The following is a 17,776-nucleotide window of genomic DNA, read 5'->3' on the forward strand; positions in this document are numbered from 1 at the left end:
AGCCTCCGATTCTGATGCCTCCTGTGGAGGGAAGACCGTTAATTCTGTACTTGACAGTCCTCGAGGGGTCTATGGGGTGTGTATTGGGGCAGCATGACGAGTCTGGTCGAAAAGAGCACGCCATATACTACCTTAGCAAAAAGTTTACCGACTGTGAAACAAGATATTCACTGCTCGAGAAAACTTGTTGTGCTTTGGTCTGGGCTGCTCGCCGACTAAGGCAGTACATGCTGGTTCATACCACTTTGTTGATTTCCAAGATGGATCCAATCAAGTACATTTTTGAGAAGCCAGCATTGACCGGACGGGTTGCGAGGTGGCAAATGATTTTGACAGAATATGATATACAGTATACCTCTCAGAAGGCTATCAAGGGGAGTGTATTGTCTGATTACCTCGCCCAGCAACCCATTGATGATTATCAACCGATGAAGTTTGAATTCCCTGATGAGGACATCATGTTTCTCAAATCGAAAGATTGTGAGGAACCGATCCCGGAGGAGGGGCTTGACCCTGAGTCCGAATGGATTCTGATGTTTGATGGGGCCGTTAACGTGAATGGAAGCGGTGTTGGTGCTGTTTTGGTTACGCCGAAAGGATCCCACATTCCTTTTGCTGCCCGGCTAACATTTGAGTGCACCAACAACGTGGCTGAATATGAAGCTTGTATATTGGGGATTGAAGAGGCGATTAATTTGAGGATCAAGAACCTTGTCATATATGGAGATTCAGCTCTGGTTGTAAATCAAGTTAACGGAAAATGGTATACGCATCAATCTCATTTAATTCCATACCGGGATTATACGAGGAGATTGTTGACGTTTTTCACCAAGGTGAAGTTGCATCATGTGCCTAGAGAGGAGAATCCTTTAGCAGATGCTTTGGCTACTCTGGCTGCCTTGATTAAGGTGAAGTGGTGGAATCAGTTCCCCAGTGTTGAAGTAGGTCGTCTGGATAGACCGGCTTATGTGTTTGCTGTTGATACAGCGCCTGATGATGAGAAGCCGTGGTATTATGATATCAAGCGCTATCTGGAAACTCAAGAGTATCCTGAGGGAGCATCTAAGAAGGACCGAAAGACTCTGCGGAGGTTGGACATGGTGTTTTACTTGAATAAGGATGGGGTTCTGTACAAGAGAAATTTTGATTGGGTCTTGCTCAGATGTGTCGATGACAAAGAGGCAAGCCAATTAATGAAAGAGGTTCATGAAGGATCGTTCGGTACCCATGCCAGTGGGAATGCAATGGTGAAGAAGCTGCTGAGGGCAGGTTATTATTGGATGACAATGGAGGCCCAATGTTTCAATTTCGTGCGGAAGTGTCATAAATGCCAGATTTATGCTGATAAGGTGCACGTGCCTCCAAATCCGTTGAGCTTAATGTCGTCCCCGTGGCCGTTCTCTATGTGGGGCATTGATATGATTGGAAAGATTGAGCCTACAGCTTCGAATGGGCACAGGTTCATATTAGTGGCTATTGATTACTTCACCAAATGGGTGGAAGCAGCCTCTTATACGAACGTGACGAAGCAGGTCGTTGCCAGGTTTCTCAAGAGAGACATCATTTGCAGATATGGGGTTCCCGAGAGAATCATTACTAATAATGGTTCTAATTTGAATAACAAGATGATGGCAGAACTGTGCCGGGAATTCAAGATTGAACATCACAATTCTTCTCCCTATCGTCCGAAGATGAATGGGGCGGTTGAGGCAGCCAATAAGAATATTAAGAAGATTGTGCAAAAGATGGTGGTAACCTATAAAGACTGGCATGAGATGTTGCCGTTTGCGTTGCATGGGTATCGAACATCGGTGCGTACATCTACCGGGGCAACTCCTTTCTCGTTGGTATATGGAATGGAAGCGGTGCTACCGGTTGAGGTTCAGATTCCCTCTTTGAGAGTCCTGATGGACGTGAAATTGCAAGAGGCGGAATGGGTAAGGACCCGGTATGAGGAGTTAAGCCTGATTGAAGAAAAGAGGCTGGCAGCCATCTGTCATGGGCAGTTGTACCAGCAGCGGATGAAGCGTGCTTTTGATAGAAAGGTACGACCTCGGGTGTATCACGTCGGTGATATGGTGCTGAAAAGGATCCTTCCTCCTCAAAACGATCGTAGGGGCAAATGGACTCCCAATTATGAAGGTCCATTCGTGGTCAAGAAGGTTTTCTCTGGCGGAGCCTTGTTGTTAACGACCATGGATGGCGAAGATTTTCCATCCCCTGTGAATGCGGACGCAGTTAAAAAATACTTCGTGTAAAAAGACCCGCTGGACGAAAAGAATAAAATAGTCCAGGCAAGAATGGGCATCCCGGCGAACCAAAAAACAGAAAGAAAAGGTTCGGGCAAAAATTAGGGATAAAATGAAAAATGTACACCCGGCAAGTCGAAAACCTGGAAAGGCGGCTTGGGCAAAAAAGGGTATCCCGGTGGACTGAAAACCCGAAAGGGAGGTCCAGGCAAAAGAGGGATTGAAACGAACAACTGCGTCCGGCATAATCGTTTGCGCTTTGGTTAAAGCATCATGGATAATACCCGGTAGAGATCAATCGGCAACGTCTTGTTCAGAAGGCAGAAAGCAAGGAGAGTCTGAGGACATATGGGGTGTAACCGAGTTGGAACTCGATGAGATCACGGGTTTCACATTGCCATTAGGATAGATTTTTCCTTTTGTGCGCAATTACCTCTTTTCAGGAATTGCTTCCTTTGTATTGCTCAATTTGAGCCACACACTTTTTCAATCAATAAAATGCATATTTAGTCAAATAATTTTGTTTTTGTTTTTCATTACCGCTTTGATTGCAAAAACATCCGATTATTGTGATAAAGAATCTTGCATTTTAAGACATACAGGTCCCTTCCAATGCATGTTTATAAGATTGAAAGCTTGAAATCTTATTCGGAAGGTTGAGTGACCCAAGTGTTGAAATCTTGACACGCCTGGGGCACGTTTTTATCTAACGATCTCTTTTGCAGGTGCTGCTAGATATTTTTCACTCACTGGCAGGTTGTGATGTGGAAGCTTTTGACAAAACAATCCCCATGGAGTCCAATCAGGGACGAATGAATGGAAGAACTGTGAAAGGACGGCGAGACGTACGACGATCCTGGATGTCAATCAAGAAGACTCTTCAAAGTCTGAAAATTGAAAAGTCTGTATGAATCCCAGGAGTTCGCTCTCCGTCGAGTACGGAGCGATCGGGAATACAAGATGATGGAGCAGAAAAGTCCAGACGAGTCTGGGAGTTCTCAAAATTGGAAAGCTGACATGGGAGTTGGATATGAATACCATGGTTCGACGAGTCGTCGGGTGTTCAGTACCAGACTGTCCCCCTCCCCAAGCAGAGTCGGAAGGACTAATTCCCCAGCAGATTCAAGGTTTGTGGCTTCCCTAGCAGGGTCAGGATGGTTATCCCCAGCAGGTTTTAGATCAAGGCTTCCCCAGTCGCCAGGACTGAAGGTGGCAATTTCCCCAGCGGTGGTGTACCAAGCAGAGTCTGGAGTTGTTATATCCCCAGCAAGTCAAAGACTGTTGTATCCCCACGGAGTGCATTGGTGGATCTTTCCCCAGCAATTCCCCAAGCGAATTGAGTGCAAAGGAGGTTTTCCCCAGCAATGGTTGCCTTTTTCCCAGCAGCAGTGCTATTCCCCAGCAGGGTGGAGATCGGAGTATTGGCGAGTTCCTCAGCAGAGTGTCTCGAGCTCCCCAGAAGAGTCCCTCGAGGGGGATGCCTTTTTATACATACATCATGATAAAAATAGCATAGCATATCGCACAATAAATCGCGTAGCATTTCCATAATTATGGAGCATTACGCTGAAAAATCAATCATGCATCATATTGCAAGCATAGGCTAGTCTCAAACCGTGGTTATTGTTTGAGAGGTGGTTTTGCCCGAAGGTGAAGATGTTACTCCGAGGAGTTTAGCATCGTGATTTCGAATCAAAGGAATTCCCCAGTAGTGCGATACTGGAGGAAATTTTTTCCGTCGGACAGAGACGGAAGTGTTACGCGATCAGCGCGAGTCAAGCCGTGGTTACTGCTTGAGGTTTGGTTTCGCCGGATGGTGAGGATGTTACTCTGAGGAGTTTAACATCGGGGTGATGGATTAACAATATTCCCCAGTAGTGCGATACTGGAGGGGATTTCTGTCGTGCGAGACGGAAGTTGGAAGATGTTACTCGGATGAGTTTAACATCATTACGCGATCAGCGCGACAATCGGGGTTCAAAGGGAGAAAGGGAAATGTTGAGACATTTTCTGGAGATCGGGGTCCAAATGGAGATTGGAGTTGAAGATTGTATCCGGGATGAGGTCCTCAGGATTATCTTCTGTTCATGTGTCACCTTAGACTTTGGCTGAGGCCAACAGAAGTCGTTTTGGGTGTCTTCGGAGGAAGAGATGCACATGTTACCTTCCTTTTGCGAAGGTATACCCTCTGATATGTCGCCCTCAGAGTGGTGTTTGGTGTTATTTCCGATGTTGCCAGCGGAATTATCACAAGAAATTGGAGAACGGGGTTCAAACGGAGAAAGGGAAATGTTGAGGCATTTTCTGGAGAACGGGGTTCAAAATGGAGAAAAGGAGACACGAGGTGTTTTCTGGAGAACGGGGTTCACAAGTTATCGTCAGGCGACTGGGGTTCAAATGGAGAATGGGGTTCATTATTTTGGCAAACAAGCTGTCGGGGTTCAAATGCAGTGATCCGGGATCATTTGCGCGAAAGAAAATTTCGGGGTTCAAGAAAACGAAAAAGAAGAGAAAATTTCGGGGTTCAAGAAAAGTAAAAAAAAAAGAGAGATAATAATCCCCAGCGGATGTGGTGTTCAGGCCATGGTTATCCCTGTGTTACCATTTATTTTGGTATCCAGGTCGACGTTTCTGTTTCGGTGATCAGGCCGACTTTTTCCGTACCAGACGGATTTTTCTTTCGAAGTTGTTCTTTGCCGATTCTGACAGGCACTGTTAATTATTTCCCATCAGAGTGCAAATTGTTCGTCTGTTCTTGGTATTCAATCACTCTTCATCCTGATCATCTGAAAGCCGAGGCTATTCATGTCGACAGGTTCACAGTGGATTGAATAGGGGCAGCTGTAACACCTCAAAATTTGCCCTCCTCTCTTGGGACTAGCATGACACATTGCATATCATTTTTTTAGGTCATTAAGCATTGCATATTTGCATGACATGTGGATACATTGAGCAAGTCATCCTCCTAGGTCTTGGTCAGAAGATAAGAGGTTGAGATGCAAGCTGAGGGTTTCAGTGATTGAATTAATCATTAATCATCTGAGGATGTGTGGTACAAATTAGGGTTTCTTGATTCTCAAGGGGGTTGAGCTTGATCTTGGTTGCAATGATACATCATCATCATCATGGTTTTGTCATCATCCAAGAGATTCAAGAGATTGATCAGACACCTTGAGATTAGGGTTTTGACCACTGGTCAATCCTAATCATTTGCATTGGGCCAATCGGGGCTTGTGAGGGAGATGGGGTCTACAATGGATATGGGGATCATTTCATGATTGTATTGAGCTTATGGAAGCTAGGGTTTCATCCTTGAGCCATGTCATCAGGAGTTTGAGGCTCAACTTGATCAGTGCATAGCCAAATTCATTTATCAACTAGAAAAGTCAACTGTGGTCAACTGTGCTTGAAATGATGGATTTGGAGGTGGGAGAGAGTTGGATACACTTCATTCATGTTGAAACAAGTTTCATTTGACATTTCAAAGATCAAGAATGAAGAAAATGAAGTCAGGAGAAAAGTTTCCAAAAATAGAAAGTGACTTGTAATTGAAAGTTTCCAAAAATGGAAAGTTTTTCACCACAAAATTACGTGTCCAAAAATGCTTCAAATGAAACTTTGTTCAACATGAAAGTTGTAGATCTTGCTCTCACCTTTCCAAAAAGTCCAAGAACTTGAATTTCTCATGTGTGGTTGGCAAGTTATGATCAAATCATTTTCCAAAAATGCCTAAATTCAAAGTGGCATAACTTTCACATGGAATGGCCAAAATGGATGATCTTTCTTTGACCAAACCACATTTCACATGTACTTTCATGATGCATCATCACATTTCATTGGAAATAATCATGGCAAAAAGTCATTTTTCAAGTGGATTATTTGAAAATTGGTGGGAAAATAGGTGAAATTTCAAAATACAAGGCTTTGGCACACAAGACCTATTCCAACACTTCACAAATGACAATTAGAACTTGCTTGAACTGTCATTGCACTGTTACATTGGTTAATTTGGAAAAGGACCTTTTGGACATTACACTTGAAATTGCATTAGCACTAATTCATGTCAATTTTGCTAATTGTGATTAGTAAGTGGATTAGTATGTGGTATAAGAGGTTAATTGTAACATAATTCATGATCAACTTTTCACATTTCAAGATCTAACTACTTTTCCCTCCAAAAACCTCCAAATTCTCTCAAAATTCTTCAAACTTTTTCTCATTTTTGCCTTCGAATTCATCATTCTTTTTGCTTTCTTTCGTACTAATCATCACTTGCAGGTAGAATATAAGATCTGTTGAAGCCAAAACTTGAGAAAAACTGGAAAATCGTGGCTGTTGCATTTTGAGTTCTCACATGGCATTTGAAGATTCAAGCTGATCCAGGAGATTCTGAGCTAAAGCATCGGTTCCACTCCACTCCTACATCATCCTACTGTTTCTGTTTTGGCATTAGAGAGCTCAAATTCACCAAATTCCACAGCTGCCATCACATAAGATTAGAAATCGATTTTCGCCATTGCTGAAATTGTGATATGATCCGTATAGATCTTTGATCATAGAGCGTAGTGCAAGTCGTAGAATTGAAATCCATTAAGATTTGAGAGAGAAATCTTGAATTGAATTTTTGATGTGAAACCTATTCTTGATCGATCCGTCCAGTACATTAGGAATTAGGAAATTTCATAATGATATTATGCTTGTGCTTGCTTAGACGGTTCCAACCATATGCCATTTGTCCATTTTGGTGCAACTTTGTTCTTGATGATGATTCTGGTGATGAACTTGGATGAATGTTGATGAACACGTTTCCAGCAAGTTTTTGATCCATCTTTCTTGATTTCCATTTGAATTTCGTGTTTGCCGCGAGAATGAACCAATAGCGTGCTGCCATGCAGTTTAATGAAACTGCAGCGTTTTGATCCCTGGTCCAGTAATTACAAAAATGCCACGCGGTTAATTAAATTCATTTTAAATGTTAAATAAAAATTTCATTTCATCAATAAACTTCAAAAAATCATAATTAGATCATGGATTATCCAAATTGGATGGGAATTTTTGTGTTGATCTCCAAATTTTGTCTAGTTTTTTTTAGGTATGATAGTCAAAGTTGTGTCTGGTGATTTTTTTGACTTTGCCTAATGTCTTTGATCATGTATGCATTTGATGTATGTTTCACCATTTCATTCATAAAATGATGATGCTTCCATAGAATTGTTTGAAATTTTTTGTGCCTATTCTTGACTCTTTGCTGGTGATTTTGATGTATGGTTTGCAATTTTTGGATCCCTGGTTGATGAGATATGAATTTTTGATTAGAGGTGTGACAATTTGTGTCACACCATGCATTGTGAACTTCATGATTTTATTTAATATGCTTAGGGACATTGGATTGAGCCAAAATTTTGCATGATTGATCATATGGATGTTGAGAATACATGTGAATTTTTTCTAGATTTATTGATGTCATTTCCTATTTGATTGGAATTTTTCCCTCTGTTTGGTCATTTGGTGATTTTTTGTGACACATGTTTGTATTTGGCTTGTGAAATTCTGGTCATTAATTGGATGGATGTGAAATTTGACATGTGAATTCTGGACACATTATAGGTCATTGTGGTTTTGATCCCATTCATTTATCATGTATTGTCACTGTTTTATGATTATTGGAAGTTGATGCTTGTTTTGATGCCTTATGTTGGCTTGCTTGAACTTGTCTGGACTTTATGAATTTAATTTCCCTACTTCCTCTTGTCCAAATGAGCTGAAATTTGATATTCTATTCATTGAATGTCTTCTGTTTAGGTTGGAATTTTTGTGGAATTTATTGAAATGTTTTGGTGTTGATTTGATTGAGATCATTCTGTTTGGTCCTTTGAGGTTGCAAATTGCATGTTTGATGCCTTTTCTTTTATGAAATGATGATAATGAATGATATGAGCATGGGACCAAGTGGATTTGTTTCTAAATTGATTGATTGTGATTTTGGATAATTTTCACTTGCTGTTTTGATTTTTCCATCTCCTTTTGACCCTAGGCTTGTCCTAGTGGTCTTGTTTCTCAATTTTGAATTGTGTTTCAGGTTTGAGATGCAAATGCCTTAAGGAGAAAAATGCAAGTTGATTGAATTGAGTTTGGTTGCTTGTTGTAAACTAACTTGTGTGTTTTGTAGGATGCTTGGCTCAATTGAGTTGATTGTGCTTTGCACATGGCATTGCTTGTACATTGTGTTAACTGTTGACTTTTGCTGTTTACTTTTGGTTTGTTTGGTATACTGACTGTATTTGATTGATTTCAGGTACTTTAGTTGCTAACAGTTCTTTAAGAACTTGCTGTGCTGCTGCTTGGTTGTATAAACCAATTGAGGTAGACTCTCTTGTCTCCATGTAGTCTGGAAGACCTGGCTTGTTATTTGGCCAGGCAACTGTCTGAAGTCCTCCTTAAGAGGCGATGTTTGTGATTGTTTAACTTTGTCCCCAAGCAGGAAAAGACCTTGGTTAAGGCAATTGGCGGACAAGAGAGATATGCAATCTATCTCCCGCTATTCTGTTGAGTCGCCCCTCTGCTCACACCACTGTGTTGATGCATTGGGACATTAACCCAAGATCTTGTACAGTTGTACAGTTGAGTCAGAGTCATGAGTGTAGAAGGGTTCCCCCTTTCTGAACCCACACTCCTTTGTCTGAAGCTCTCCCTGGTCAGGGATAAGAGCTGTGAAGTCTAATCTTCACTCACCTTTCATCTGCTTCACCCTGACTCTCAATGTCAGGGTTAAGAGCAAACACTACCCTGTACAGATGGCTTGCTCTTGCAGCCTCACCCTTGTTTGAGCCTCACTTTGACTGGATATAGTGTGTGCTAACTATGAATGTTTGATTTGCTTTGTTTATGCTTGCATGCTTTGCTTTTTCCTGGTTAGGATTAGCTTGCTGTTGTGCAAGTAGATAGAAACCATAACTTAGGGTTGATATGCATGATAACATCTAGGCTCGAGTACAGCTCCCTAGTTGTGTCTCCCTCTGTTATCTGGTTAGGCTAGTCTTTCTCCCCTGTTAAGGGGAACTACGTCGCCCTGATCCTCATACCAGATAAGGTACGTAGGCAGGAGACCGTGCGAGGTCTCTCCGGGCACTTTTTTTTTCTTTTTGTGTGTGTTGCTTGACAGTTGCTAGGCTCGAGTACCTGACTCCTTAGTAACTTGTTGTTGTTTGTTTCTTCTTGTGTGTCGGGATATGGATGTAAGACCAGCGATTGGCTGTCCGTATCCTGATTGTGTTTGTTTGGTTCGGAAGCCGATGTAAGTCCAGCGATTGGCGTTCGGGTTCCAGGTTTGCCTGTGTTTGTGTGTGTTTTGTTTGGCGTGCGTGAGCCGAACTACGGTAGCTCTGATTCTCGTTCCAGACGAGATACGTAGGCATAGGATGCGATATCCTAGCGAGCCCGTTCCTCTCTTCCCCCACCTGTGTTGTTTTCTAGTGTGTGCGTGTGATGTCTGTTTGTTTTAGCAACCTTAACCTATCTTTCTGAGCGTGGATCCCGTCGAGTACGACGGACGTGAGGGGTGCTAATACCTTCCCCTTGCGTAACCGACTCCCGATCCCATTCTCTTTGGTCGCGAGACCATGCTTTTCCCAGGTTTACTTCGAGCGTTTCCTTTCCCTCTTTTGGGATAAATAACGCACGGTGGCGGCTCTGTGTTGTTTTTGTTTTAGCCCGCCGGTTGTTTTTCGCGGATGCGACACCTGCCTCCGCTTAAAATCAACTCAAACTCATCAAACTTATTTTATGCCCTCGTGCGACCCCGAAAACATTTTCAGAAAAGAGAATGCAACATCTATTTTGATGTGAAACAAACAAAGACTTCAGCCTCCAAGAGTGAGCAGCAAGTAAAGGTTTAATCGCTCAAATGTGATCCAAGCATCACTCTCTTTAAAAGCAATCCATCCAGTAGTTCTCTTTGGGTAGAACTACGTATGCCTTGAGTTCTTCATAGCACCTGGAGATACGTAGGAGCAGGATTGCGAAATCTTGTCAGGCACATTAATATTAAAACACCCCTAAGTCTTTCCTTTCTTTCTTTCTCTTTCCTCACTCGATAAGTAGAATATCGCAAATGATATCACGCTAACACTCTAATACAAAACTAACTAAATGGGTCCCATCGAGTACGATGGATGTGAGGGGTGCTAATATCTTCCCCTTGCATAACCGACTCCCGAACCCGATTTGGTTGCGACGACCATTTCTTTTTGTTTTTCGTGGGTTTTATCGATATTTCCCCTTTCCCTCTTTGGGAATAAATAAAGTTCGGTGGCGACTCTGTTTTATTTATATTTCGAGCGTTCCTTACGCTCGGGTATTTTTCGCGCCGCGACAGCTGGCGACTCTGCTGGGGACGTGAAGTTCTCCTAAGCGAGTCAACCCTAATTTAGTTTGTTTTGTGTTTGAGTTTTTGCTTTTATCTGTTTGTTTGCTTCTTATTTATTTTATCTATATATGCCTTTATTATCTGTATTTCCAATTACTGTATTATTGATATATGGTATCATTGGAACTTTCTGGACTATTGGCATTTGTGTGAGGAAAAGCTTTATACCCGAGTTATGAGAAAAACTTAAGTTAGGATGGTGGTTGTGTAGTATTGACCTGCGAGACATCGGACTCGTTAGGTTGATGCGAGAACCCCACTCAGATGAGATCCCTTGAAAGTATTACTGTCTTACGATTAGTCGTTTTTGGCGGTGATACCTTCAACCTCGACCTATGATTCCGAGGACCTTTTGTAGAACCCTAAACCTATGGCTTTTAGGACCGATGGTTGTGTAGTGTTAACCTATGAGACTTAGGACTCGTTGGGTTAATACGAAGACCTCACTCAGAATAGATCATTTTTGAGGATATTATTGTCTTACGAGTAGTCGTTCTGACGATAATATTGTCAGGTGTGATCCATGACTCTGGGAACCGTGTCTAGAACCGTGGAGTCGATGGTTGTGTAGTATTGACCTACGAGACTTAGGACTCGTTGGGTTAATACAAAGACCTAACCTAGAATAGATCCTTTTTAAGATATTATTGTCTTACGATTAGTCGTTCTGACGATAATATTCTTGAATTGGGTCCATGACTCTAGGAACCTTTTAAACCCTAGAGCCTACCTGTTTGGTTTTCCTATTCTTGGAACCTTTCCTCCATGAAGTAATTAATCAGAATGTTCCAATGATCACCTACCCAACTGTACATACATAAACATAAAACATTTCATAATCATAACACATATGACATGTGCATATTTTCAAGGGACCTAAAGACTCGTTTGATTGCAGGCATTCAGAAGACATGGGTAGCAATCAAAAAAGTACTTATTCATTCAAGTTCCGGAATCCAAAGCTAGGATTGATTAAGGGGTTGATCTCAGATGTGAAAAAAATCAGAAGGAACAACTTTTGTGTTGAGTATGGTGACCTATTGACTATCATGAACACAGAGGTGGATGCTTGGGCCATTTTCACTTTGGCACAATTCTATGATCCTCCTTGCGGTGTTTCACATTCCAGGACTTCCAGTTGGCGCCAACACTGGAAGAGTTCTCACATATAGCAAACATTGGTATCAAGGATGAAATCCCTTACACCGGTCTAGGGGAACTTCCTACACATCAACAAATAGGTTCAGCTATACGTCTAGATAAAGCGGAAGTGAAAGCTAATCTTGGACCAAAAGGAGGCACTTCAGGTTTCACTTTGAAGTTCTTAGTGGGAAAAGCTTCAGATTTCAAAAGTAAAGAAGATTGGGTCGCTTTCAATGATGTGTTAGCCTTGATACTCTATGGGATTGTCTTGTTCCCGAACATTGATGACTTCGTGGACATGACTGCTATACGCATTTTCTTGCTCAAGAATCCCATTCCCACCTTGCTTGCAGATGTTTATCACTCTATCCATTGGAGAAATGAGAAGAAGGGGAGATGATCCAGTGTTGCGCTCCTTTACTGTATAAATAGTTCTTATCTCACTTACCAAGCGAAGGGCCTTTTATTCAGAACAAGGATAACCTCAAGTGGTCTCAAAAAATCATGTCTCTCACTGCCAATGACATCACCTGGTACTCTCGTGTTTATGATGATGTGGACATAATCGTCAAATGTGGCAACTTCCATAATGTGCCACTCATAGGAACTCGAGGTTGCATCAATTACAACCCTGAGCTTGCTATGCGGCAACTTGGGTTTCCTATGAATGACAAACCAGAAGACAAGTTGTTAGAAGGTTTCTTGCTGGGAGAAGGAGTGAAGGACTTTGATCTGGTGAAGAGGATAGGCCGTGCCTGGACTAAAGTTCGTAGAGAAGGAAAAAGGGAGTGTGGAAAGAAGAATTGTATAGCTAGAGGGCCATATACAAGTTGGGTCCAAGCCAAAGCTTCTCAAGACAAACTACCATACCCTTATGAGCCTCCAATGCATACAAATCCTCCAGAACCTACTCACGTCACTATGGAGGAAGCTAAAGAGCTCAAAGTTGTCATCCAAAGTTTGGAAAAAGAGAATGAGGAGCTACGGTTGAACCTTCTCCGGATTACTGAAGAAAGGGATAATCATAAGTGGGAGCTTGGGCGAAAAAAAACACAACTTCAAGCAAATGTGGAAAGGACTGATAAGGAGGAATATAAGAGAAAAAGAGTCAAACAGGGGTTAGATCAGGCTGAGAGCTGTTTGAATACCGTCAAAAGCCAACTGAGAGAGGCTGGGAGGGATTGTCGTGAGAAAGAGAAATGGTGGAAGCTCGCCACAAAACAAAAAAAGGAGATAAGAGAGACGCTTGAGGCTGAGATAGCCAACCTCAGTGTTTCACTCTTTGAATCAAAAGAAAGGGAAGAACGAGAACGCCGTAGTAAAGAGAGTGATATGGCTGCTACTCAGGTTACTCCTGAGATGTGGAATGGAAAGTGCCAGGAGGTTGAAAATGCTAATGAGTGGGAACGATACTGGAGAGGCCGACATGACTCTTTGCTACAAGAAGGTGAAGATTGGATGAACGCAAGGGAAAATGTTAATGCTAGTTTGGCAGCCTGCGAAGAAACCATCCAGTTTTTACATGAACAAAGAAATGAGTATCGAGACAAGTTTGCCAGTTTGATAGACTTCTGTAATGGCATGGCTACGAATGTGCCTTTGATGCTAAGATGTGCTTTGGAAGACATAGACAATGACAACATCCCTCGTTCAGTGACTGAATTTATTTATCTTTGTGAAGACATGATGAAAAGGTTCAAAGGAGAGTTGGAAGATCTCAACAAACAGAAGCCTGCAGTTTGACCTTTTTTTTTATGTTGTACTTTCCTTTATGTTTGAAAGAATATTTTGTACTCAATCCTTGTACTCTATTTTGAATTGAATGAATGAAGGATTTTGAGTTTCTTTTGTACAAAAAAGTTTGGTTCCATTCTTGTTTTATTCCCCGTGATCTCTTTGAATGCTTGCTAAATAACAAGGAATCTAAACACGGTTCCCTGAAAATAAAACTAAACATAAGCATAAAAGACATTTTTAAATCCATATGCATCATGCATTTCATTTCTCAAAACAAAAACTCATTCCATTTTTTCTCGTCTCCAGTAGTTCAAGCTGATTCCTCAACGTGCATACGCTACTCGCTCCAACACAAGAAGAATCATGGATGTAGTTAGAGAAGAACAAGCTGCCTTCAGAGAGGAGATGGACTCTGTCAAAAGCAAGATCGAACAGATCTTTGAGGCTATACAAGCTCTGGCTAGAAGGGAAGAAGAGGCTCGTGTTGCCGCTGCTGCAAGGAACGATGCTCTAGTTCAAGGGGTTGCTCTTCAGTCAAGACCTTCAGTTCCTATTCCAAATCCCGTTATCTACGGTCTTCCTCCAGGTTTTGTTCCACCGCCTGAAAGAACTCATGTGCCTCCACCTGCGCATACTTCTGGAGTAGCTGATGGAGTCGCTGCGCAAGGACCTCCGATTGTCAATCAAGTGGCCATTCCCCGCACTGATGAGGAGCTCCAGGACGAGTTTGAAATGCAGAATTACAATGGAGCTACTCCAGTGGTCATCCCTACTGCTGCCCAAGATTCTGAGGCTATCTTGATGTGTCGTGCTCTGGCCGAAAAGCTAAGAATCTTGGAAGGACATAACTCAACCCGTTTAAGTGCCTTGGAGATGTGTCTAGTCCCAGACGTGGTGATTCCTCCAAAATTCAAAGCGCCTGAATTTGAAAAATACAAAGGACTCACATGTCCTAACATACATTTGAAAATGTATTGCAGAAAAATGGCTGCCTATGCCAGAGATGATAAGCTCATGATCCATTGCTTTCAGGACAGTCTAACTGGGGCATCTTTGGACTGGTACATGCAGTTGGAATGTAGCAACATCCACACTTGGGATGAGTTGGCTGAAGCATTCGCAAAGCAATACAAATATAATATTGACATGGCACCAAACCGTACTCAGCTTCAGAGTATGGCCCAGAAAGACAATGAATCTTTTAAAGAATACGCACAACGCTGGAGAGAATTGGCTGCAAGGGTGCACCCGCCGCTGGATGATCGTGAATTGATTGACATTTTCATGGGAACCTTGCAGGGCCAATATTATGAAAGATTGATCAGTAGTGTGTCCACAAGATTTTCTGACATGGTGATCGTGGGAGAAAGAGTAGAAGAAGGACTGAAGAGGGGTAAAATCCAGGGAGGTTCCAACAGTCAACCAATCTTGAAGAAGCCTTTCAACGGATTCAAGAGGAACGAGGGTGAGACTAGTGCCATTTCTTCTCAGAGGAGGGTACCACCCAGGGCTCCTGCTCCTCTGCCTTATTATCAGTACCCTTACGTAGCAGCTGCTCAATATCCAACCATGCCTTATCGTCCAATTGCTCATGTTCCTATTCCAACTCCGGTACCTCATTATCAAGTTCCAGTTCCTCAATATCAAGCTCCACAACCTCAGTTCCAGGCTCCTCCACCTCAACATCAACAGAGAAATCAACAGAATAATCAACCACGTTCAGTTCAGCAGCAACGGCCAAATCAACAGAGGCCATATCAACAATACAATAATGTGAATACCACTCCTATCCCAATGACTTACACTCAATTGCTACCGTATCTGATTCAGAATGGGATTGTCGTGCCAAGGGCACTACCTCCAATGTCGAAGCCGCATAAGCCTTGGTATGATGAGAATGCTAGATGTGCCTTTCATGCTAATTCAGAGGGTCATACAACAGAGAATTGTAAGGTGTTCAAACTCCGGGTTCAAGAGTTGATAGATCAGAAAATATTGTCTTTTGCTGATGTTCCAAATGTGGGGAACAGTCCTTTGCCTAAACATGATAGTTCAGGTGTCAATGTTATAGAAAGTTCAACTGAAGATGTATTGATAAAGGATGTGTTCAAGTTGAAGACTCTTTTAACAGTGGTCCATGCTAGATTGATGGAAGCAGAATTGATGAATGGAGTACATGATAATTGTGTGGTGTGTTCATCCAACCCTAATCAGTGTGGTGAATTCAAAATTTATCTTCAACGTTTGATGGATCAGTGGGTTATTCAGTTCACTAGAGCAAAGATTGATGAGGACGTTGCTGTGATTGTACCTGTGTTTGATCAGGAGAGGCTTCCCAAGCCTTTTGTGGTCCCTTATCAGAGAAATGCTAACCTAGAGCCAGTGAAGAAGATTGAGCCCATGGTTATCCATGTTCCCGCTCCATTCTCATTTGACAGTACCAAAGCAGTGCCTTGGAACTATGAGCCTGTAGTTTATGTGGGTAACAAACCAGTAATCTTGAAAGAGCCAGATGTGACTAACATCGCTGGAGCTAGTGGGGTGACTCGAAGTGGAAGGGTTTTCGCTCCTGAAGTGATCCCAAACAAAGAAAGTGTACCAACAGTTGAACCAACGAAAGGGAAAGAGGTGAATCCTCCAGAAGTAGGAGAAGGATCATCTAAGAAAGCAGTGACTGCTGAAGAGGATAGAGAATTCTTGAAGATCATCAAGAAGAGTGATTACAAGGTCGTAGATCAGCTCAACCAAACTCCTTCAAAAATCTCCATTCTTTCTCTACTTATGAGTTCTGAGGCTCATAGGACTGCTTTATTGAAGTTCTTGAACGAAGCTTATGTGGCAGAAGACATCAGTGTTATTCAGTTTGATAATGTGGTTGCTAATCTCAATGTTAGTAGTTGTTTGATGTTCACTGATGATGATTTACCCCCTAATGGGCGAGAACATAATATGGCGCTTCATATCTCCATTCAATGTACAGATGTTACTTTGGCTCGAGTACTGGTGGATACAGGTTCATCCTTGAACGTGTTACCTAAGACTACCCTGGCACAATTGAATATTGAAGGGGTGCAGATGAGACCCAATGCTTTGATAGTTAAAGCTTTTGATGGGTCTAAGCAAACAGTTATTGGGGAGATTGACCTCCCAATCCTGATTGGCCCTCAAACTTTCCGTATTACCTTTCAAGTAATGGATATTAGGCCTGCCTATAGCTGTCTGTTAGGTAGACCTTGGATCCATGTTGCTGGAGCTGTCACCTCGACACTTCACCAAAAGCTGAAGTTTGTTACTTTTGGTAAGCTGGTATCAGTATCCGGAGAGGAAGATATTTTCGTCAGCCATTTGACTTCTTTCAGATACATTGAAGTAGGTGAAGACATTGTTGAAACTCCTCTCCAAGCCCTTGAAGTGGTCAATGTGGTCCAGACTAAGCCGAAACTTGTTGAAGAACCCAAGGGGGTCATGACCTCGTGGAAGAGTGTGAAAGCTGCAATTGAAGCTGGTTGCCCTGGAAGTTGGGGCACAGTGATTGAACTACCAGAGAAGAAAGACAAGTGTGGATTAGGATATCAGTCGTCTATTGAACTTTTCAAAGATCAGAATATACATCAGGGGAAGGTTCCTAGCATCTAGGAAATATTCTCTAAAGCTGGTTTCCGAAGTGATGATCAAGTGAATGCTCTTGAAGATGAAGATCTAGATTTGTCCAAGATGGTGTTTTGTGGACCTCCAGATGTCGCTCTCACTAACTGGAAGGCAACAGATGTTCCGGATATAGTTTCTTGTTCAAAGTAATTTACTGTTTTCTAAAACATCCAATGTCATGCCCAAGGCATATGGATAGCTTTGTAGGGCCCATTTTGTGTTAATATTTAAGCCTTATCATCAATACAAAGCACATTTTTTGAGATCCCTGTCTTTCATCTTTTTAATTAATTTATTTTTTTTACAAACAAATAAACAACAAAAAAATGGAAATTTTTATTTCACATCACTTTCATTTTTTAAAATCTTCCTCTAAAAAGAAAAATCATTTCCATGCAGATCATTAATAACTGGATCCATTGAACACGACAATGCTATAATTCCTTATGATTCAGCCTCATCAAGAACCAGTGGATGTGATCAATCTGGGGATTGAGGAGGATAGAAAGGAAGTCAAGGTCGGAACTGCTTTGAAAAAAAATGTGAAGGAGGAACTAGTCAAGCTACTACATGA

The 17,776-nt window shown here is 42.0% G+C and overlaps 1 protein-coding gene across 1 annotated transcript; it reads left to right on the forward strand.

Moving 5' to 3' along the window:
• Nucleotides 1-13,917: 13,917 nt before the first annotated feature.
• Nucleotides 13,918-17,352, forward strand: LOC127122255 (uncharacterized). The gene is made up of 4 exons (XM_051052621.1): nucleotides 13,918-14,448; nucleotides 14,854-16,270; nucleotides 16,397-16,667; nucleotides 17,220-17,352. The coding sequence occupies exons 1-4, from the start codon at nucleotides 13,918-13,920 to the stop codon at nucleotides 17,350-17,352; spliced, it is 2,352 nt and encodes a 783-aa protein (XP_050908578.1).
• Nucleotides 17,353-17,776: the final 424 nt, after the last annotated feature.

This window comes from Lathyrus oleraceus, chromosome 2, assembly GCF_024323335.1.
Source record: "Lathyrus oleraceus cultivar Zhongwan6 chromosome 2, CAAS_Psat_ZW6_1.0, whole genome shotgun sequence".
NCBI lineage: Eukaryota > Viridiplantae > Streptophyta > Magnoliopsida > Fabales > Fabaceae > Lathyrus > Lathyrus oleraceus.

Bases quoted from the DNA above. Each gene is read 5' to 3' on its own strand.
- LOC127122255 (XM_051052621.1), top strand. From the start codon at position 13,918: ATGGATGTAGTTAGAGAAGAACAAGCTGCCTTCAGAGAGGAGATGGAC. The intron at 14,449-14,853 runs GTGATTCCTCCA...GGAACCTTGCAG, and splicing joins TGTGTCTAGTCCCAGACGTG to GGCCAATATTATGAAAGATT. The intron at 16,668-17,219 runs GTCTAAGCAAAC...TGGTTTCCGAAG, and splicing joins ATAGTTAAAGCTTTTGATGG to TGATGATCAAGTGAATGCTC.